Raw genomic sequence first — 22,758 nt, forward strand, 5'->3', positions numbered from 1 at the left:
GTTCTAGTTTTTCCATAATCTTTACCATCGCGACATTGCATTGGCTCGAGGCCATAATCTACCTACTCCTCACATCGCGAACCGTGCAGACTATGTTCATAAAGTAAAACCTATATTTTACAGGACTAAAGCTCCTGAAAATTTGCCTCTGGTTTCATCTATTGCCGAGTGGAACTCACTACTTTCAAGCATTGTCTCGCTTACGGAATCATTATCATTTCACGCAACACTGCTATGATTCCTAGAGTGTATCCACCTGCCTGAACTCGCGTAAGCTTCAATATTTACTTTACCTGCGTTTTCACATGCTTAGTATTCTATAACATTCTTTCTGTTTCATCTTACATGTATTTCTCCAGATTGTTTACCTAGTTCACCCTTCGAATGTATTTTTAAACTCATAGTTTGATGGGGACTGGTCATCTCTGTCGCATATTCAGTTCGTTTGCGTTTTTCATGCTAACAGATATTGTATAAACGCCGTTTCTTCTTCTTTTTTTGTTCGACGTTTAGACAATTTTTTCCTACCTAACGTATTCGCCCATTATTCACATTGTACACATTACACTTTCCATCTTCCCTATCTTATGCGCAAACGGGCCCTTAAGGAACTCAGACAAATAAATAATCAAATAAGTAAGATCGGAAATGTGGCGTGTCCGGCATAAAATCTTGGCACAATCGCGGTTTCACCGATGTCTACAATGCTCCAAGAGGGCTCTAAGTGTGGTCCTAGAGATGGCTTTTATTTCACCATTACCTAATATTTTAACACACCCTTCATAGAGACCATTCTTGGATATTTGGAGGGCGCTTGAAGCTGGAGAGGGGAGTGCACGCTGGGAAAGGTAAGGAGTAGCTCGCAGCGGAGGGGGGGGGGAGGAAGAAGGCGGGGCGTCGCGAAGGAGCACGGTAGGCGGAGGCACGCTGGGTCCTCTGCCAGTTCCTACGTGCTCTATGCGCTATGGATTTACCGGGTTTGTCAAGCAGTCGAGAGACAGATCGCCGAGCGGGAAGGATGGAGCAGCAACGTAGGCGGCAGGAGGCCCTGCACGAGTCGACCAACCCCGCAGTCGACGGCGGGTGCCGGGCACGTGCTTAAGAAAACCGCCAAGGCGTGCCCCAGAGACTCCCGAAAAAGATGCTAAGCAGCTTGCGACAACGTCGGTGCGTTAGGCATGACAACGTCGCATAGAAACTCCGGAACAGCATCCATACGCTAGCGCAATCCCCGTTTTCACGAAGTGAAACGTCACTGTATATATATATATATATATATATATATATATATATATATATATATATGCGTGTGTATGTGTGTGTCTTTAATTACGTGAGAAATAATTTTCACACTGCGATAATCCGGATACAGCACTTATTAGGAAGTTCACACATGGTGCACATCGCACCGCTTGCATTCAAAATGATCTTGCACTTCTGAATTTACACAACGTCAACTACATACTTTTTGTTAAGCTATTTGAACTGCTTTCGCTGATTTATTGAAATAAGGGTGTGAGGCCGCACAGAAAATTGTGTTGAAAACAATCAGAAGACTGTGCGTCTTCCCCATAACGAAATATAGCACTCCCCAGTATAATGTAGCTTGAAATTCAAGAGGTAAATGTTATTTCTATAATACTCCTAGAGTGACAAACTTACCAAGTTGGGGCATTCCCATTGCAGCTGTTGGTTGAGTTGCTGCAGAAGCTTCTACTGGTGCTGCAGGTGCTGCGGGTGCTGCGGGAGCTGTAGACATGAGGCGTTGAAATGTAATTAGGACTGTTTGCACAGTTTTTTTTAATCCCCAAATGATCAATCTTCGATTTTCATCAAGTCATCATGACATAACCTCTGTTGCAAGTGAACCGATGTGTTCATAAAGTTATGCGGAAACCATCGACAGTAAGTACCAATGCAAACGAATAGCCCGAACGAACGCGTGAATGATTGAACCAGTGCGCGAAAAAACGAATAAGCGAACGAGCAACCGAACGAACGAGAAAGCTGGCAAGCGAGTTTGTGACCCAGCTAGTGAACGTTTGAACAAGTGTTTTGCATGTCGGCTCCGACCACTCACCATGCATACAGCGTTCAGTTCACGACTTTTGTTGCACATTTCTCAATACAATTTTCTATTCTAATTCTGAGTGATGTTGCCTTTCCGGAGCGTTTATGAAAAGGTAAGTCTACGAAATTAACCTTATTGCCAGGAAAAAAAATTCATATTAGTCTACTAGAAAATAAAGAAGGTAGCTGTACGTATATATGTTTATTTAATAGTTCGATTGTATGCACAATGAGATTTTTGTCAAAATTTAACGATCTCGTGCGTGCAAGAAAAAATGGCATGTTGTACTCGCACCTACATTACAAGGCCCCAATATACTAACACTCAAACTTTAACAAGAACACTTCAGGTGTCCGGAAGAACAGCATAGTAGCCCCAATTTTATTCATCGTTTAAAGAGAAATTTTCTCCCTTATGAATTATATTCAATGGATAGGTTACGCTTATGACGCCACAATTCTATTAAACGGTAAGGTTTTATTCATTACCAATAATTCACTGCGGCAAAGAGGTGATCTGAAGATAACTATATCAGAATTTCTTCCAAGAAAACTCAGTTTCTCCCCTTTCCTACTAAACGTATTACGTTGTTTTCGAAACGAAAGGCCTCTTCGCGTAAGGAAGAGGTAAGTGTAGTAACTGATAACAAAGCTCCCGGGGTCTCTTATTAGAAAAAAAGAACCTGATTTAGGCCCAGAATACCTAATATGTTTACCGCAAAGTGGGATTCCCTTCCCAACTGACGTTAGACATGCGCCACAAACGACGTAAGTCACACGCGCACGCACGTGTGTGGAAGTGCAGCATACATCCTCATTATGCTAGGCCCTCCGCCAAGCACTAGTGCCTTATTGAACGGTCCAATATTTCAAAGCAAATTGCGTCAGAAAGTTCGTAAAGTGTGACTGAAGCACAAGCTTCTGACATGATAGCTTCGAATTGTAATTCAAATATACACGAAATAACAATTCGATTACGCGGAAGCTCAAAGGGAAAGCCATTTCCCAAAAGCCATTTGATGTATGCCTGAGTTGCCGAGACCGCTAGTTGGCGGTTCTGTTTCATGCGCAAGCGCAACTGGCCAGCTCGCGAAATCCGCGGTGCGTTTCTGAAGCAGCGAAGCACGCGAACGAGGGAGGATGCGGGGCCTCCGTGCTGGCTTTGGTTTGTCTGGAAATCTCATCTGCAGATTTAATTGGCTCTACGGGCAACGAAAGCGCAGAAATTTGAGGAGAAAAAATCGCCTAGCGTCCTTATTGCTCTTTAAACTCGCACTTTGAACACAGTCTGGCACGGATATGCCTGCAATTGCGCTGCTGAAATGTTTGCTAATAATGGATAACGACAAATTTATCAAGAACCAACCCCGCATACTATTCAAGAATATGTTAAGCATGCATTGGGATGTGGTTATTTGCGGCACTATAATACACTCGGTTATAGAGAGAGAGGGGGGGGGGGTGTGCCCCCTTAGCACCATGCCTTACCCGTACTCGAAAGCCAACCGCTACTTCGAGCGCCACTTTCTCAAGCAACGCGTTCGGAACTAGGTGCCGCGCTTGCCAGTGCTTCTGAGCGTAAAAGCTGTGACGAAAAGTGCAGCAGCTCAATGACACTGCCTCAAAGCAGCCGTAGTTGTCACAACGTATGAATGCGAGGATGCTCCCCTTGCCACCGTGTCACCATGCGGTATAGAACACTAGCGGTACCACCTCTGGCAGGGTAGTAGCTCGGAACTTGGCCTGCGCTGTGTTTTCAATTATCAGTTTGCGTTGAAACGATGGACAGCAAGAAGGTTGCTTCGCTGGCTGCTGGTGCCGCGATTCCTCACTCCAGCTTGACGGGGAGTTTCCACGGACATAGAGTTTGAAGTGTTCGTGTTTGCGTGTGCGTGCTGACTGCATGCTGGGTAATTTAGATAGTCAGCCAATATTTCCCGCTGCACCCTTCTACTTCGGTGGCTGTTGCGTATGGCTCGCCTTCGCGAGCCCAGCCTTGAATACGATCTGCGATGCGGGCAGCGGAGGCGTCTGGACGCATTGAGGGTCGATAGTGTCGTAGGCGCTATAGCACCCACACGCTTGCGCATTACCCGCATTCATGAAGTGAAACGTCACCGTAATTTTTTTATAGTGTTTTCCACAATGTCGACCAGCGTCGCAGTACGCACTGTACGACAGATGCAACGGCCGGAGCGTCCAGGTGTCAAGGATAGATGCGTTGCGTGCACATGTGCGTCAAGCGTGCACACACATGTGCCGTAGAGCAGCATTCATCTTCCTCTAGGCCTGCCACCAAGCCCAAGTGTCTTATTAAAATTAATGTGTTTTGCAAAGTAATTTGGGCCAGTAAGCTCTTAAAGTATGATTTACACACAAGCTGCGGACATGATGGCCTCGGTTTGTAATTGTTACGCAGAAGCTGAAAGACAGATCCCTTTACCAGCTGCCGTTTGATATCTGTCTGAGTGGTCGCGGCCGCTAAGTGGCAGTATTGTTTTTGTATGAACACGAGCCCATGAAAACTCTCGACCCACTTAGAGGCCAACAGCTTCGCTATAAAGCATCCGCAAGCTGGCCGTTTGCTAGAAGCGTGCCTTTCATGCCACTGCAAATATACTAAATGAGGCTAATATATGCAAATACTTTTCTGTCTATAAAAATAGCCCCTGTTTAAACCATATACCCTTTCTGCGCAGCTCGTATATGCCTATCAGCTATCATCACATGCAATGGCGACGTAGAAAATTGTTTATAGTGACGCAGTACCAGTATGTTTACAATACGCGTTATAATGGTATATGGGTGGTACGTTTCTCCTGTACCGACCACGATTGACGGTCAAACTCCTTTCGCACTGCAACTATATAAAACAGATTTACTTGCAATGGTCTAAATCTAAAGTTATATCCACGTGCCCAATTTACATGTAGTTTCTAGTCCAAAAGCTTTGTTTGTGTTAACCCTGTCGTTAATTCTCCGTTTTTTTTTTGCGTTGGCGAGTGTTGGTGCACCCGCTTTTCTTGTTCTCTCCTTTTACACGTGCCCTCCCACTGTCTTTTGGGGTGTTTTATAGCCACATGGCTATGCATTTAACCTACCCAGTATGATCATGTATAGTTGTCTGCACCTAGGAAATTAAGTACCCTTGATACGCTGCCATTTTCCTGCCCGACGCTTTTACTCCAAGGTTTATAAAACAGTAGCCCTCAAGCCGTTTTGACTGTGCTCTGTTCTATAACAGCTTGAAAAAACGCTGAATGCTCTCCTCTTTTTTATGCGTGTGCTAATCAGGGATTGAGTGATTGCTGCTGTTTTCGTCTTCTTCTTTTGAACTTTAGTAGCCGCATAATCGCATACACGTGCTCTGCGTTTGTTTTCATGCTGCATTGTTGGTTCTCGTATGTGCTTGTTACCAAAAGCACTTTTGCTTTTATGGGCAAAGTTCAGTGCATCTTCTATTCATGCCATTTGTGCGCGCGCAGCAATTGCTGTCGGCATGCTCGACCATCTTGTTTTGCTCTTACGCTGCAGTTGTTTCAATGCCGTCAAACGGTAGAAAGGGCCAATGGGCTTTGTAAAAGTGTTTCTATGCAGCTTTTTCCAGACTATCGCTTTCTCCCTTGCAGACGAATGAAAGACTGATTTCTTTTCATTTTACGTTTTTCGTGCAATGTACCTATTACTAGTGTTCACGGCACACATGTCCTATAGCAGCTATCATTTTCCACAACTTCGAGTTGTTTTCGTAAACCATTTATGGAGCGAGTAGAAAATTCTTAATAGTTAATTATACCGAAATGAATATTCGTGCTTTAAATATATGCGCCTAAGTTGGGTTATTCGTGATTGGAATAAATAGTTGACACTTACTATTACTATTCGGTTTGTTTTCGCAACCCTTGGGGCGCTATAACGTAAAACTATTCCAAAGTTTTTTATTCCAAGTGTTGGAATAATAGCGAACAAGATGAACAGTATGATTTTAAAGGAGACACGTGGACGACGTCACTTCGTAGCTGGGACGAGGACCGCGTGCCTTCAACAGCTGCGAATCTGTAGTTTAAGTGACCTAACCTTCGCAATACACGGCAAGGCCTGGTATGGCGTGACAGCAGCTTTTCGGACTGGCCGACATGGCGACTTGGAGTTCACAGAATAACGAGATTTCCGGGAGTGAACTGGCGGTTCCGGTTGCTACTGACGCAGCGAGCCTTTTTTGATGCATTCGCCGCTGCAGGTCGATCATAGGTAATCTGGCGAGTTATGCCCGCCCGACCAATGGCGCCACGGGAGCATTTCGTTTTATGTCGCGACACTGACGGTAGAGAGGTGTCAAAAGGCATAGAGGGATGGCCACCAAACAAGACGTAGAAAGGCGAGAAACCGGTGTTACCATGACGTGAAAGAATACACGCTAATCTAACGTAGGGCGAAATGCTGTCCCAATCGCGATGGTCTGCTAAGACGTACACGGACAACATTTGTGTGAGGGTGCCACTTGCTACCACTTCCTTTTCGTTTCTGTCTTGCGCGCACGTCATCATCATCATCAGCTTGGCTACGCCTACTGCAGGGTAAAGGCCTCTCCCATACTTCTCCAACTACCCCGGTCATGTACTAATTGTGGCCATGTTGTCCCTGCAAACTTCTTAATCTCATCCGTCCACCTAACTTTCTGCCGCCCCCCTGCTATGCTTCCCTTCTCCTAATATTCAGCCCGTAACCCTTAATGATCATTGATTATCTTCCCTCCTCATTACGTGCCCTGCCCATGCACATTTCTTTTTCTTGTTTTCAACTAAGATGCCATTAACTCGCTTTTGTTCCCTCACCCAATCTGCTCTCTTCTTATCCCTTAACGTTACACCCATAATTCTTCTTTCAATAGCTCGTTGCGTCGTCCTCAATTTAAGCAGAACCCTTTTCGTAAGCCTCCAGGTTTCTGCCCTGTGGGTGAGTACTGGTAAGAGACAGCTATTATACACTTTTCTCTTGAGGGATAAAGGTCCCCTACTGTTCATGATCTCAGAATGCCTGCCAAATGCACCCCAGCCCATTCTTATTCTTCTGATTATTTCAGTCTCATGGTCCGGATCCGCGGTCGCTACCTGCCCTAGGTAGATGTATACCCTTACCACTTCCAGTGCCTGGCTACTTATCGTAAACTGCTGTCCTCTTCCAAGACTGTTCAACATTAGTTTTCTGCAGATTAATTTTTAGACCCAATCTTATGCTTTGCCTGTCCAGGTCAGTGAGCATGCATTGCAGTTGGTCCTCTGAGTTACTAAGCAAGGCTATATCATCAGCGAATCACTAGTTACTAAGGTATTCTCCATTAATTTTTATCCCCAATTCTTCCCGATCCAGGTCTCTGAATACCTCCTTTAAACATGCTGTGAATAGTATTGGAGAGATCGTATCTCCCTGCCTGACGCCCACCTTTATTGGGAGTTTATTGCTTTCTATATGGAGGACTACGTTGGCTCTTGCGCGCATGGTCCTACCCAAATGCACCGTAACAATATATACAATAAGTTCCTTGAGTTCGAGCAGGTGTTTTAAAGATTGCCTGCCATATTGTTGTAGCGCCTGTTGAAGTACGGATGTGAAAGAGACAACTACTCCCCTACAAATTACGAATACTCATATACCTAGTTAAAAAGGAAAACACGAATTACATCTATAGTTCTCCACTTTTGGGCAGATGTTGGAAATGAGCAATAAAAGCCAAGAAGTAGTAACGTGATGCCTGCTCATAGGAAAGCTTAAGGTGTGCACCACTTGCGAAATATTCGGCTCTCAAATGCAGTATAAATACATTGTCATTCAATTTACATTTTTCAGAGAAATAAAATAATAAACGTGTATATTGCAGTTCAAGATAATACGATAGCTAATGGAGTTCGTAAAAAATTTTGCAGACAGATATATTGAAAGTGGTTCATTTGAAGCTGAGAAGGAGTGATTTCACTGCTGGTCTGTTTCAAATTCCTAATCAATACATGTGCCCAAATTGAATGGCCAAAATGATATTTGATCAACGTATAGATTGAACAATCTCGGAAGTGCGATTTTTGCCGCGCAAATAATACCCGCTTGATGTAATAACGCTGTGGCTACTGAATTGCTATATAAGTTTTTGCGAGTAAGAAGACTTGATATTCACGCCCAAGCACGCACACACACACACACACACACACACACACACACACACACACACACATATATATATATATATATATATATATATATATGGGTCAGAGTCTGGTAAACTTGTAGTTAAAGTTCTACAAAACAGCCTGTAAAAAAACATGCATATGCTTACCAGGCGGGGCTGTTGCGTTTTGTCCAACCACTGCATTTGCTGCAAGTATTTCACAGTAAATGTAGACGCGCAAAAAAGACAGCACGCCACGTCTCCGAGAAACCCGCAACTGTCAGGGCATATAAACTAACATATCCATTTTTTTTTAGAAGTGAAGTGAAAATAATGCAATCATACATTATTCCTCCAGACAAAATACGGGGTGTTTCAGGTAACTTGAGCAAAATTAAAAAAAATATATTTACCAATGTCCCGTAAGTGCACCAAAGGTTGTTTGCCGTCGCTGGGAGATACAATTTCTTTCGCAATCCGCCTGATTACATAATCAGTCTTAATTACTAATCAAGATTTCAATTACTATATTTAGAGCAAAAGTATTCTCGAGAAAATTGTACAGGAACGAAAAAGTAACTACCGATACAGCTTTCTGCAGCTCAATACGTGCTACGTAAATGTATTTTTTTCGAGCTTGAAAGAAACCCGCCTATACACGCGAAAAACTACGCGACTGGCCGCTTGAGGCACTTTGCGTGTATTGGATGGCGTGGACAATCTGCCTCAGGCGGCACGTAGCGAAGTGAGCGAAGTGTGGCCCGACCGCTTCGCTAAACGAGAGATCGCGAGAGGTGGCGCCTGGGTCACGCGTAGCGCGACTCATAGCAGTCGCCGCAGAGAGGCCTCCGCTCACGCAGCGCTTTGTTTTCATACAGAAAATGCGCTACCCTGGCGCCATCTCGCAGCCATCGTCGCCGCAAATCCCGTCTGGCACGGCACTACGCTTTCCTTCTCACACTTTCGCCGTATCCTCCTCCGCTTTCTGCGCTATTGTTACTCCACACCCTCCTGCTCCACTTTTCTCTTTGCGCTCCATTGCTATTGCTGCCTTTCATCTGCTGCCCTCCGCTTTCTCTTTCATCCTTCGCTGTGTTCGTTCGCTCGGTTGAGAGACAAAGCCGACGGTCGACGTAGGAACGCGCGCATAAGAGCTGCACTCGAAAAAAAATTTTACCAATCGAAACGATTGGTTTTGCAAAAAATTATTCACATGAAGCCTCGTCTGAAGCCCATGCGTGCGAAGCGTAATAGTAGCAAAGGAAGCGAGGAACGTCATGAGGTCACGGTGCTCTCTGGGATCCATTCAAAGTTGAATTGGCTGGTGCAAGAGAACAGTATATACACGGGGGTTTTGAATCTTTCCGTCACTTGACTGTGGTTTATTTTTACATGAAAGACAATGTTTCGAATAAATATGCCTAAGGCGGCCCATTCAGAATATGTGTTAGTATAGCGAAGAATCTGGGCGTAACTGCAGCCGTTGCTAGGGATATCGAATCAGCAGCATGAGAAATAAATTTGTCATCAACCACTTAGGTAAACTGCCATGTATCGCCGGCATGTCTATCCGACTAATCATTGTGGGGCCAGCCAAATAACCAAACATTCTGACATATTGCCTTATACTCTAATATTTTCGAAAGATGGCAGGGTTAGAGTGAACATTATTGGGCACGAAAAGGCTCAGCATACATTTCCTAAGCACAATAAGTTTTAAAAGATTTTATCGTTTCTTAGTGAACACGCTATGCAGTTATTACCGAGATGAATAGCTGCGATGAATTGTGCTTCTTCTTTGACTTCATTTAAGCACGTTCCTACTAGCTCATCACGCAAAGTGCAAAGTAAAACAAAGAGCAAAGCTTGTTGCAGCTGCAACACAGCTATTGTTGTACCAACCATGACTACTAAAAAAATTTCGGTACATATCTACTACCTCAGCTTCGTCGATGAGTCCAACAGACTCGCGTAAATATAAAACTTTTAATTTATTTATTTGATTGGTGAAATGCTACGTCATGATGCTACGTATGAGCTAGCTAAAACATGCGGAAGGCGGGAGATGGAAATTGAAGACCATGAGCAAAACGCGAAAAAAGTGAAAGCAGGACCCAACGTTTCGACAAGTGGACTTCTATTCTTCAAGGCGACATATGCTTTCCTCGCCACACTATATATAGGCGGGGTTCTTCTAAAGGGGAGAGGGCGTAAGGCGGGTGGGTGGGCAACGAGAGAAGGTGTGTTAGGGGCGAGGGTATCGAATTGAGAATAATGGAGTGTTGTTCACAAGGCCAGGGACACGGCAGTCTGTCAATCACGTGTCAATGCCCGTGTGTCAATCGGCGTGCCAACAGGCCAATCGGCGTGCCAACAGGCGCAGCAGCCCTCTGTTACCTGTTTCGATGTTAGTCGTGGGCTATCGCGTCTCTAAAACAAATGATAGAAGCGCCAGAAACCGGTGCTTGTAAAAAAATATAATAGAATAAAATATACTGACATGGAATACGTAAATAAATGAGTAAAAGGAAGAAAGACGGAAAGAAGACAAAAGAAAAATGCTAAGAAACCAAACTAAGTGTTGTTCCCTATAGCTTAACATTTTGCATAGCGAATAGATTCTAACGCTCCCTTGGAAACGTTTTTGCCTATTGGTTGCAATGTCTTGAACTTATGAATAAGGTATGACTCTCTGTATTTTCTTTCTTGTTCAGAACAGAAAATTTACTGTAAGATGTAGAGTTTAAGTCCATCAATGTTATGGCCTGGTTGGTTGAAATACTCGGCGAGAACTTTCGGAAGCTTTTTAGCTGTGTCCGCTTGATGTCCGTTTAATGTGACATTCTTTTATTGTCCCGTTTCACAGATATATTGTTTCTTACGGTATTGCTGCTTACGGGACAATCAATGAACGTAAGATTAAACGGACATCGTGCGGACACAGCTAAGAAGCTTCCCAGAGCCATCGCCGAGCCTTTCAACCAACCCGGTCATAACTTTGCTGAACCTAAACTCTACATCCTACAGTCAAATTTACTTTCTGGACGAGAAAGAAAGTACAAAAAGCCTTAACGATCTCCCCCAGAATTATATGTTAGTCAAGAGAACCATGCCGCTACCGCATGAAGCGCTCAATAAAGCACAAGAAGTCACGTACAGGCGGATTCAGACGAGCACCCACCCATGTCCTGCCTTCCTGCACAAGATCTTTCCGGACGCGCACCATCACAATGCGTGTCGCTACTGCAAGGATATAGCTAAAGCCCCTTGGTAATTTGGAAGTAGCGACACTCTCCTCCTCGAGTCTCCTCGCCCGCCGGCTGCGCACGGCACGCTTTTCTCCTGTGCTCTCGCAGACGGGCCGCAGCATCTTATGGAGGCGTGCTATTTTGAGCCAGTTGCGCGCCACAGTCGTGTTGAAAATTTTGAGAAATGCTGATAATAGCATCGATAATGCTCAAGGCAATGTGTATGAGGAGGTTGGTATTTTCTCAAAGCCGTATGAACTGGCTATACTGATGTAAAAGGAGCTTTGAGGAGAGTTCTATACTCCAGACAATTTTTCTGCCACATGATCTTTACTTTGTGCGCCTGATGTAGTAATGCCTGTAGCGTCCACTTACTGCTCCTTCATCCACCTTAATCATTTTTCATTCACCTTAATCCGTATTCATTCACCTTAATCCGTATTTATTCACCTTAATCCACCTGAATGCACTTTAATCCACCTTAATCCTCTTTAATACGCTCTAACCCACCTTAATCCTCCCTAATACACCTTAATTCAATCACTAATGAATCATTAGTTAACATGGCTAATCATTGTCTTATACAGCTGTGAACATGCTTTGGGTCGCCTCTGGCGTTCCTTAGGTCAGGTGATATTTTCTGTTCACAACGCCACCTTGAAACATAGAGACCTAAAGGCTTTCGCCTTAAAACTTAAAAAAAGAATGCAATGTGGACTAGCTGGCGCTCATCACCTGCAATTCCACGGGTATGCTTGCCACTGACTTTTTTCAGGGCTTGCATTCATTGTATCGGACTGATGCACAGATCGACGTGAGCTAGAAATAATAGCTCCTCTACAAGCCGCTATTTCTATGGCAAAAAGCGTGATCGAGAGGCTGTATCTTCACAAATAATTGTTCACAGCGGAAAGTGCTGCGTTTCCTATAGTGCTGCTATAGTGCTGCATTTCCGACTGAATAACAGTTTGCGACGTGCGAGGTGATGGAACCACCGCAGAATATCAAGCATACTGAGGACAACCGCATTTTTATACAACCTACAAACCGCAACAAAAACGCTGGTGAGAAGGCCGGTAGAATGAAAAAAAATGACGCATTACCGGATACTATGCCAAGAGCAATAAGAAAGAAGCCTCACCTCGCAAGCAACGCTGTTCTTTGTCAGAACAAAGTTCTTTCGGCCAATGTTATGCAGCCTCTGCTTCCTGCGCGAGCCGTCACATTTTCCTTGTGGTATCGTAAAACCGGCATAACCCCTTTGGGCTTATTGCTGCAGTTAAATGCGCAACAGCATGGCATAGAGCTAACACATAGAGCAGGAATCGCAGCGTGAAACGATCGCTACGCCGAGCTAAAGCGCCGAGCCAGCCCAGGTGAGGAGAAAAATGGCGCGAACGAAAAGGAAAAACACAAGCAAAATGCAAGACCCGCGCGTTTCCAATGGCAACGGCAGGGAGACCAATCGTCGTGAAGGAAGACGGGGACAAAAGTAGTTGCTGAGGGTGACGCGCAAGAGGCGAGGAGGAGCCGAGGAGGTCGCGCGGCGGCGGCGGAGTTCAAAGAGCGGCGGTACTTTCCAATTATCAAGGGACTTTAGATATAGCTAGCCTTGCTCACATGCTCTAGGGTTGCCCCCTGGCGCTGTGGGCCACGACCGCCAAGCAAGAGTGGGACTGAGCTCGCCGCACCTCGGACCTTGAAGCACAACTGTGGGCTGTCCATCGGCCCCGGGTCACGGCGGAGGGGCATGGCGTCTCTGTTCCGGCGTGGGAGCGGCCCGCTGCGCATTAATCGCGCGCACCGATGGACCTCAAGAAAGTTATTCATCCATCCATCCATACCTTATCCATAAGTTCAAGACATTGCAACCAATAGGACCCGCCGTGGTTGCTCAGTGCCTATGGTGTTAGGCTGATGAGCACGAGGTGGCGGGATCGAATCCGGGACACGGCGGCTGCATTTCAATGGGGGCGAAATGCGAAAACACCCGTGTACTTCGATTTAGGTGCACGTTGAAGAGCCCCAGGCGGTAGAAATTTCCCGAGTCTTCCACTACGGCGTGCCTCATAATCAGAAAGTGCTTTTGGCACGTAAAACCACATAATTAATTTTTCTTGCAACCAACAGGCATAAACGTTTAAAAGGGAGCATTAGAATCTACTCGCCATGTTAAATTTCAATTAATAGGCAACAACTCTTAGCTTAGTTTCTTAGCGTTTTTCTTCTTCGTTCCGTTTTTTCTTACTTCTTCTTTCCTTTCTTTTTATTTTATTTATTTATTCATTTATTTATTTACTGAATTTCTATATTTTCTATTCTTCTATAATTATTTTTTTCAGAAGCACAGGTTTCTGCCGCTTCTTCTATCATCTCATTCAGAGACACAATGGCCCACGCCCACCAACCAAACAGCCAATAGAGGGCGGCTGTGCATGCCGTTGACACGCCGGCTGACACACGGGCGTTGATGCGTCATTGACAGACAGCCATGTCCTTGGCCTTGTGCACAGCAGTCTTTTATTCTCAATTCGACACCCTCGCCGCTAACATACCTTCTTTCGTTGCTGCACCCACCTGCCCTTACGACCTCTCCCCTTTAGAATAACCCCTCCTACATATACTGTGGCGAGGAAAGCATATGTCGCCTTTTTCCTTGTCATTTTCCTTGTCAGTAAATTAGGATGTACTAATATTTTTACATTGTGATGGAAAGAAGTATAGCCCATACAGAACGCCAGTGCGATTACTAATAAATCTTTCTAGCACTTCTGAATAACATCATACCTAACGTATACTACCTCATTCTTTCCTTGTCAAAGTATTGCTTCTTTCAGTCACTCGCTTTTCGTGCTATATCAGCGTGCATGTTGAAAGAAGATCGCACAAAAGAAAATATTTAACGTCGTATGTGTTAACCCTTCGCATTTGTCCGTATTTTGGTGTTCGCAACGACGTAAGCACGTTTTGCATTGCCTTCTGATAAAACTCAGTGTCACCGCTACCAATTAGGAAACTTGAACAAAGCGCTAAATTTCGGCAAAATGTTTCAGGTATTATGTGCATACCTGTTTCTCTTATATTTTAGGGAATATTTGAAGCATACAGACAACAGATATTGTGGCGGATGGCATACAGGCATAAAGATATTGTGGCGGATGGCCATATACCTAGCTGTCACTTTATTACGTTCAGCTTATTATTTGTTTCCGCGTCCCGCTATATCAGCGTGCATGTTGAAAGAAGATCGCACAAAAGAAAATATTTAACGTCGTATGTGTTAACCCTTCGCATTTGTCCGTATTTTGGTGTTCGCAACGACGTAAGCACGTTTTGCATTGCCTTCTGATAAAACTCAGTGTCACCGCTACCAATTAGGAAACTTGAACAAAGCGCTAAATTTCGGCAAAATGTTTCAGGTATTATGTGCATACCTGTTTCTCTTATATTTTAGGGAATATTTGAAGCATACAGACAACAGATATTGTGGCGGATGGCATACAGGCATAAAGATATTGTGGCGGATGGCCATATACCTAGCTGTCACTTTATTACGTTCAGCTTATTATTTGTTTCCGCGTCCCACAGGCGTTGCCAGTGACTTTGCAGTTTTCTTCTAAGAAAGGGGTCAGATCTGTGACAGGGACAGCAGCAGTATCATTAATAGCTTCCGATGCAACTGACGTGGTCATTTGGCCCACCAGAACATTATCCTCGATGCCCCTATCACCAGGCATTCAGCATATCTTGACATGCTGAATAGATATATACGCTTTACACAAGGCCGAAAACAGCTCAATAAATACGGGATTTTTGTGCTTACAGAGTGACATCAAGTCCACCACGATGCTGAGGGAGTATATATATAATTGCTTTTTGGAGCTTTGATTTCCTCCTATGCGTCACAGCGGATAATAAGTCATATATAGGCCTCGGCCGCAAAGATACTTGTTTCCGGATACAGTACATCGCATTCTGAAAAGGATAGACCAACGGCTGCATATGACACCTCGGCATGTGACTTCGAAGCGTCTGTGTAGAACTCTGTGCAGGGGTGCTTGGATTGGAGTTTTAGAATATAAATTCTGATTTAGAGCTCTGTAGCGTGCTTTGTAAGCACTGGAAAAGAAATGTCCCATTCTACCTCCTGGCGGTACTCCCAAGGCGGTAACAGCTTGATTGGATAACTTAAGTGATGTTCGAGGACTGCGACATACATTTCATCGCTAAGCTCCCTACAAGCAGCGAGAAAGGCTGCAGCACAAGTCATATCGTTAACGGTATTAGAACATGGATGTTTATGATTAGAGTGTATTTTGAGAAAATATGTGAGGCTGAGATATGTTCTCTGCTGATGGAGTGACCCCTCATTTGATTCTACGCAGAAGCTTTGAACAGGGGTTGTTCTGAAAGCGCCAGTGGCTCAGTGAATACCTAGATTGTGGACAGGATGTGGCGTCTCTAGTGACCTCGGGGAAGCAGAGCTATATACGACGACACCATAGGCCAAGCTTCATCGAATTAGGCTTTTGTAGAGATTCATTAAACACTTTCCCTGGCTACCCCATGTTGTGCGGGATGGATTTTTCAGTACATTATTTTATACATCCTGCTTTAAGATATTGTCACGTAATAGTGACGGTGAAGAAGGCAGCAAAACTGTGATTGACGTAACTAGCGTTTTATTGGGCGCACCTGTGCGCTCAGAAAGATCGCGACACTCAAAGAACAACGATAGCTGCGGACACAATCGGCTACCGGCGAAATCTCTGATCTGTCAGTCAAGTGCGTCGGCTTTTAAACACCAGCCATGGAACGTTCCAGAGTAATCGCTGGTGCCCGCGTGTTTTCCTGAAGCGTCTAAACCCTTCGCGTTGCGCATACATGCAATCAGAATACAAAGGTTCAGTGACAACAGACAGCGGATAGAACCATCGATAACATTGCAGAAACATCCGATACATGCAGGTGCGTTCCGCGCTGAGCGATAATATTTGTTCGATGGTTGAAAACGCTCACCCGAAAAAGTCAAAGTCCACATGTCAATATTTTATGTTTGGAATGAAGGTAAGCCTGGAGTCAAGTGAAATACCTAGAAATGTAAGCTCTTTGTTGACAAGTATTTGTTATCCTCACAGTTCTACACAAGGATCTGGGACTATGCCTCTCTTGTGAACGGAAACAAGTACTTTCTTTTCACAGGATTGCAGGAGTTGAAGCCTACTTGAATGCAGTCCACGAAGGTGAAATAAAAAATGGCCGGTGGTAATGTAGCACAGAGTGTGGTAATCTTAACGATAAAGAATGTGCAGCTGAGCACACCCCCCTGTGGTATATCAGTTTCCTGTGCAAATGGACGAGATAATATATTGCCGATATTGACGCGGAATGCGCGATTGGACAAATAGATTTCAATTATGTTATCATATTGCAATGGATGCCCATTGCGGACGAGTCTCTCAAATTTTCGTAGCGCCACGTTGTGTTATACGCCTTCTCTATATAGAGGAGCATGGATAAGAAAAACTGTTTGTGTACAGATGCGTCACGAATATTTCCTTCAATGCACACAAGATGATCGGTTGTGGACCGTCATTCTTTGACGCCAAACTAATAAGGATCAAGCATTTTGTTCAATTCATAGAAATCTATAAGTCGCCAATTAATAAATTTTTCAAAAGGTAATTATTGAGAGCTAGTGGGCGGTAACTTGCCACCGAGGAAGGGTCTTTACTCTTCTGCCAAGCATAAACCACCATTGCCTTCATTCCATGCGGGTGGAAGGTATCTGGCAGCCTCAATAGTGTGCAAAATTGCTGCGAGTAGGGGAACGTGCGTGTCAGTGTGTCAAATATGTCACACTTGATGATGTCATACATGACTCTGTCAGATCCGGTGCATAGTTCTTGCATGCGATCAAGACAGTTCTCAACTCGGCAATACTGAGTATTGCACTTTCGGACGAAGCGCTTCCTTAACTGCCATGAAGGTGCGAAACGGCTAGCGCGTTGAGCGCAGCCTTTGCGGTTGAACAACAAAGCAGGTGGAGGCAAAATATTGACATTCTTGTTGGAGAGCCGATCCCATGAAAAGTAAGCAGTAGCTCGTGTTACTGCTAAAAGTGGGATATTTGAAAGGTTGTATTTCTTATGTGCTGAATGGCCGTACATCTGCATGCAATGACAATATCTAAAAGTTCAGTTGAACGAGACCGTGCACAAGCATGTAATGTGGGAAATACAGGAATTTCTAAATCTTTATAAAGGATGAAGCAGAGATATCCTAAAATAATATGAAGAAGGGTATTTAGGCGGACTCGTTGGTGCATATTAACATTTGGGTGAACTTTTCTTTTAATTACGATGTTTTACGTGCCAAAACCATATTCTGAATATGAGGCACACAGTGCTAGAGGACTTCGGAAAGCTGGACCACCTGGGGTTCCTTAACGTGCACCTAAAACTAAGTACACGGGCCTTTTGGCATTTCGCCCCCACCAAAATGTGGCCGCCGTAGCCGGGATTCGATCGTGCGACCTCGTGCTTAACAGACCGACACCATAGCCACTAAGCAACCACTGCGGACAAATTTTAGGTGAACTGCGTGAGCACGGGACAACGAAAAAAAAAGCAAACAAACACGAGCGTAGGGTATCAACAGATGATTTATTTGAATATACACATAGCATATGTGCATATGCGAGTACACACGTGGTTAGTCGGAGAATGAATCTATATCGCTTATTCAAGGTAGTTGAACTCCTTATTTGTCAGATCGATTGACGGAATGCTGATCCATTAGTATCTTTGGTGGATTGCGTAGGCTTCAAATATTTCACGTGGGAGGCGATTCTTCTACGTCTTCAATATAGTGCTGTTCGTAAAATCTGGTTTGCCACCGCTCCACGTCGGCACTTGCAAAGCCAGATTGCTTGCTTGGCCGGTCCTGAGCGAGCATGAATGCTGTCTGCGGCAGGAATTAACACAACGCCCCATCTGTCCGGTATACGAGAGACCACACGACAGAGGAACGTTGTATACAATATCGCTGCGGCAATACAGCAATTTCTTCACCTGCTTCTTGTTGCCCTTCGAGGTGATTGCATCGTCTCGGTTAACAAGCCTGCATAGACACGCTAGTTTCTTGGGAGCCGACAAAACAACCCTCTAACCGGCCCTTCCAACAATTTTCTTGATGCTTTGTGAACTCTTATGAATATACCCTATAACAGTGGTCTTGTGCTTGCCATTAGTGATTGATTGCACTGTCCATCCAATTTGCGTTTCTTGCACTAGCTTCTCGCCAATTATGCACACTAGAAATTTTGGGTGTGCACTCCTATACCACGTGTGCGCTCGCGTCGTCAGTATGTACGCTCTCTGTATTTGTAAATAAATCATATGTCAATAACGCGCGCTCCTGTTTCTTTCCTTTCTTGTCGCGTCCTCATGCAGTTCACCCAAACGTTAATCCTGAAATAACTATGTGGAGCTACGGTGTTCTGGTTACATTTTCTGTTAAAAAATTATTCCATAGTTCTGGTATGCGTAGAAAACTTGCATTAGCAACAACGGATTACAGTCAGCGACGAACGCTAGCTAGAAGGATACGGCAGAAAGTATGCCTAGTCGATGGCCATTCATTCCTTGCTGTAGCGCGAAAGACAAGGTCATAAATTAAATTACAACGCAAATCCCTCACTGTTGACTCAATTTTATTTTGAATAACACCATGCAACCTTCTCCGCAGGCTTATTTTTTGCATGTTTTAAACCACACCGTCCTTGGGCTCAAACTACATGTATTATGCAAATATTCCTGCAGTTTTTGTCGATCAACTTTACAGCGCGCCGCTGTCAGTAATGTAGCAAGACGGATTCTACAGAAACATGTAAAACACATTTTGAACATCTTGGAGGGGCAGCGCAATAAGACGAAGACAGAAGGCAAGAACACACAGGACAGCGCTGCCGCTTCAAGATGTTCAACTAGTACCAACTCGATCCAAATGTTGATCCTTCTAATGTAAAACACATGTCCCGATACATAAGCCTGCAAGGAAAGTGAAAGTCACACGATAACAACTGCTACGCTCGTGTAAAAGTAGCCGTTCCATTCAAGGGCCTCCATGTCTGTCGTCATTTTTTAAATAGCGCTGCGCGAGGCTGCATATATCAAAGACAGATTTGTTGAAGAAGCCTGCTGTATGACCATGAGGTTGATCTCCACGACCTTAAATCTACTTAGAAGCTCAACCTTATGTGTGCCCTTGTAAGGGCCATTCACTTATTAACATTTTCAGGGCATCAAGCACTAGTTCACTTCGGTTTTTTCGGACAAAGTAGTATAACGTCTGCTAATCCTGTCGCGGGGACCCAGAGAAGCAAGAGTGCCTCGAGATGTGCCTTCATTTCACACAGAACAAGAGATAGCGTCGTCCGTTACCGACTGTCCCTTCCTCCAGGTCATAAGTAGTGTCCATGTGCCTGTTCCCCTCTACTGGATTTTCCCACTCGAAGTAAGAATTCACCACCTTGGGACTAGGGAAAGCCAATGCTTTCAGTGAAGGCACCTCGAAGGTATTTTAATGTGCTACTTATGTGTTCCTCAGCTGTCGCAAATATGTATTTACATTCCTTCTTTCCTATTTCTGTCTCCTCGCCACCTCTTACTCCTTATGAGTAAGCCTAACTTCACCTGAAGAGACCTATGGTTGCGTGAGGCCACTAGTTAGCAAAATCGTCCTGCGGCGTAGGCCAATTACCATTTCATACACACTGGAGCTGCATTCATGTCACCCTTTGAGGCTCTCAATATTAACCACACCAGACAAGTATTTTAGAGCGTTTACGTAATTCCAAAGATTTTAAGGAACTTCTGGGTGATGTCCTAAACAGAAAAAGCGATATTCGCATAACCGATAGGTTGGCCCCACCCATGAGACATCGCAACTGATATGGCCACCAGATGGTAGGGCAGACACGGTTGGGCAGGTCACTAAAGAGTGCCTGCTTTGTCACTTGAGTTGCAGTGTTCGGTAATTGAGTTTTAATTTTGCAGGCGAAGTTCTATGCAATTTCTTTACTTCAGAAAGTTACCACCGTCAGTTTTCGGCAGGTCTTCAAGCAAATGAGAACTCAATGGACGTTGAGGTTCTGAGCCTCGCAACAGCAATGATCGTTTGAATATTGAAATGCTGAAATCCATGGAAAGTGAAAATTTCACTATGTGGAGTCCTTTTAAATAGATGGGTGCTTTAGAAACATTATTATATAATTACAAAAACCAAAGTAGAATGGTAGAATGATAGCAGAAAGGTTATGTTTTTAACTATACATGTTGACAATGTAATTCAATAGAACAGCATGGAGAAAGGTTCATGGAAAATGAGTGTTATAATAGTAATATTGTTTTTATCAGCAACGCTGTCCTATATCCTCACTCTAAATAAAACGAAAACAGTGGCGTTTCTACAGTGTGTTCTCCTTTTTATTACTTTATGGAAGAATAATGCAAGTGGTGCTAACTATGCACTACCTATAAGTAAACCTGCCTTAACCAGTCAATGGTTTTAATTAATCAACTGCAACATGATCATAAGCTAGATACATCAATTTGGTAGATTGACATTTCTGTGAAAACATAGCTCATCCGAAATCAACCAAAATTTCTCATGTAAGAGATCTTCTAAAAAAATTGCGGCACACCAAGATGCTATTGTTTTGAATCCCTGATTTTAGTTATTAGAGATTGTCGCAGGCGAAACACCCATTATAGCGTGGTCTATGTTTCGCATCAAGCTTGTGCAAGCAATCACTGCCGAAAGACCTTCTCGTAAACTGAAAATAATGCAGCTGTGCGTTAGCTTAGCTATCAGACTATTTTCCGGAGAGTAAATATACTCACCCAAAATGCCTGATATAATGTAGAAGACAAAAACGACGGCACACGAATGCATAGTAATAGGAAGACGCGCGTTGCCTCTTATATTCACTTTAGACGGCAGTATTCGAGTATCTCTCCGGATAGCTATCACGCTATCCGTTTTGCCTCCTTCCGACCATTAAAAAATACGCGGGTGTCATCAAGCACTTGAGCAGCAAGACTATAAAAATATTCTGCCTTGGTAACCGCATCCACTGCTAGTATTGTTTAATATAGGTCACTGAGGCTTTAACAAAGTGCACCTTTTTTAAGCATCACTCCTTTGAGGTCTAGAGGACTTCAGACATAAAACAATGATCCTGTCTATCAAGTTTCCCGAAACTACATTGTCAATCTTTTCAAAAATGAGCAATGTGACAACATCACTGCGCATTGTTCGTAGCTTTCCGCTAAGCAGTTCACGACACACTCTAGCAGTTGTCTTTTGTTTGAGCGCTACCGCGCAAGGCCACGGATTCAGGCCAATAAAAGGCGCCACATTGCCTTCTTCTGAAAGCGTGAGTCCTTTTCGTTGAACAAGTATGAGCTAGCATTGCATATATCTATTGTCAAGTAACATTTACCCGAGAAACTCCCAAAGGTGAACAAAAAAAAAATAAATTCGCACATACTTCGCATCTTACCTTTGATGACTGCATCTTAAAGCTGCAGCCATTCAACAAATAACTTTAGATGTGTGTCTTGCGCGGACAAAGGTTTCATTTACATTGACGTGCCTTCAAATATGGTGTGACTGCTCTTCTCTATTTGAATACATCGGTTGAGGCAATACACAGATTCAAAAAAGTGAAGTTACTCACTCCTACTTGCTGTACCCATAATTGTTTCTCATCTGGCTTCATGGTGTCCCAAGTTACGTGACCCCAGGTTGTCAATAAAACGAGCGCAACATGCGATCAAACATACCATGTATAATATTGAGCCCCGTTTCACCACTAGGATATTTCTGTGTAATAATTAGGTGGCTAATTGAGGAATAATATGAAGTTTTTGTTGTCGAGCTAGGTAGTGACTTCCCGTTGGAAGGTTGCTATTGTTCCTGTAAACCCTTCAGTCAGTCATATTCAGCGCGTTACGTCTCCCGTAGTTATTTCGTCTCGGATGTTACTCGTACTACCCGATATTTCCCGACTGATAACGCACCAAAAGTAACTTAAAATGTGCTAACTCCAATCACTGCCTGAATCTGAAAGAGGCTGATTAATGTGAGGGCTGCGATCATCGCACTGAACACGCCACTCGCTATGAGCGGAAGCCCACACCAAGAACAGCCAGTTCCTTGTCCAGGCGAATGCCTGAGGGCCATGCGATCTCGCAATCAGGCATTGCCAAGTCA

At 44.1% G+C, this 22,758-nt stretch overlaps 1 protein-coding gene across 3 annotated transcripts in view; it reads right to left on the minus strand.

Moving 5' to 3' along the window:
• The window catches only part of LOC126537840 (uncharacterized), a 54,799-nt gene extending 33,213 nt beyond the window's left edge, over positions 1-21,586 (minus strand). The window contains exons 1-4 of one of the 3 annotated variants that reach the window (XM_072287535.1): positions 21,384-21,586; positions 15,302-15,453; positions 8,399-8,437; positions 1,663-1,749 (exon numbers count right to left, since the gene is read on the minus strand). In XM_072287535.1, coding sequence (XP_072143636.1) covers positions 1,663-1,749; positions 8,399-8,437; positions 15,302-15,311 — 136 coding nt within the window. In that variant the 5' untranslated portion in view covers positions 15,312-15,453; positions 21,384-21,586. The remainder of the gene's footprint in view (positions 1-1,662; positions 1,750-8,398; positions 8,438-15,301; positions 15,454-21,383) is intronic. The other 2 variants (XM_050184914.3, XR_011893647.1) reach the window with 2 other exon arrangements.
• Between the last annotated feature and the right edge of the window lie 1,172 nt (positions 21,587-22,758).

Source organism: Dermacentor andersoni, chromosome 4 (assembly GCF_023375885.2).
Source record: "Dermacentor andersoni chromosome 4, qqDerAnde1_hic_scaffold, whole genome shotgun sequence".
Taxonomy (NCBI): domain Eukaryota; kingdom Metazoa; phylum Arthropoda; class Arachnida; order Ixodida; family Ixodidae; genus Dermacentor; species Dermacentor andersoni.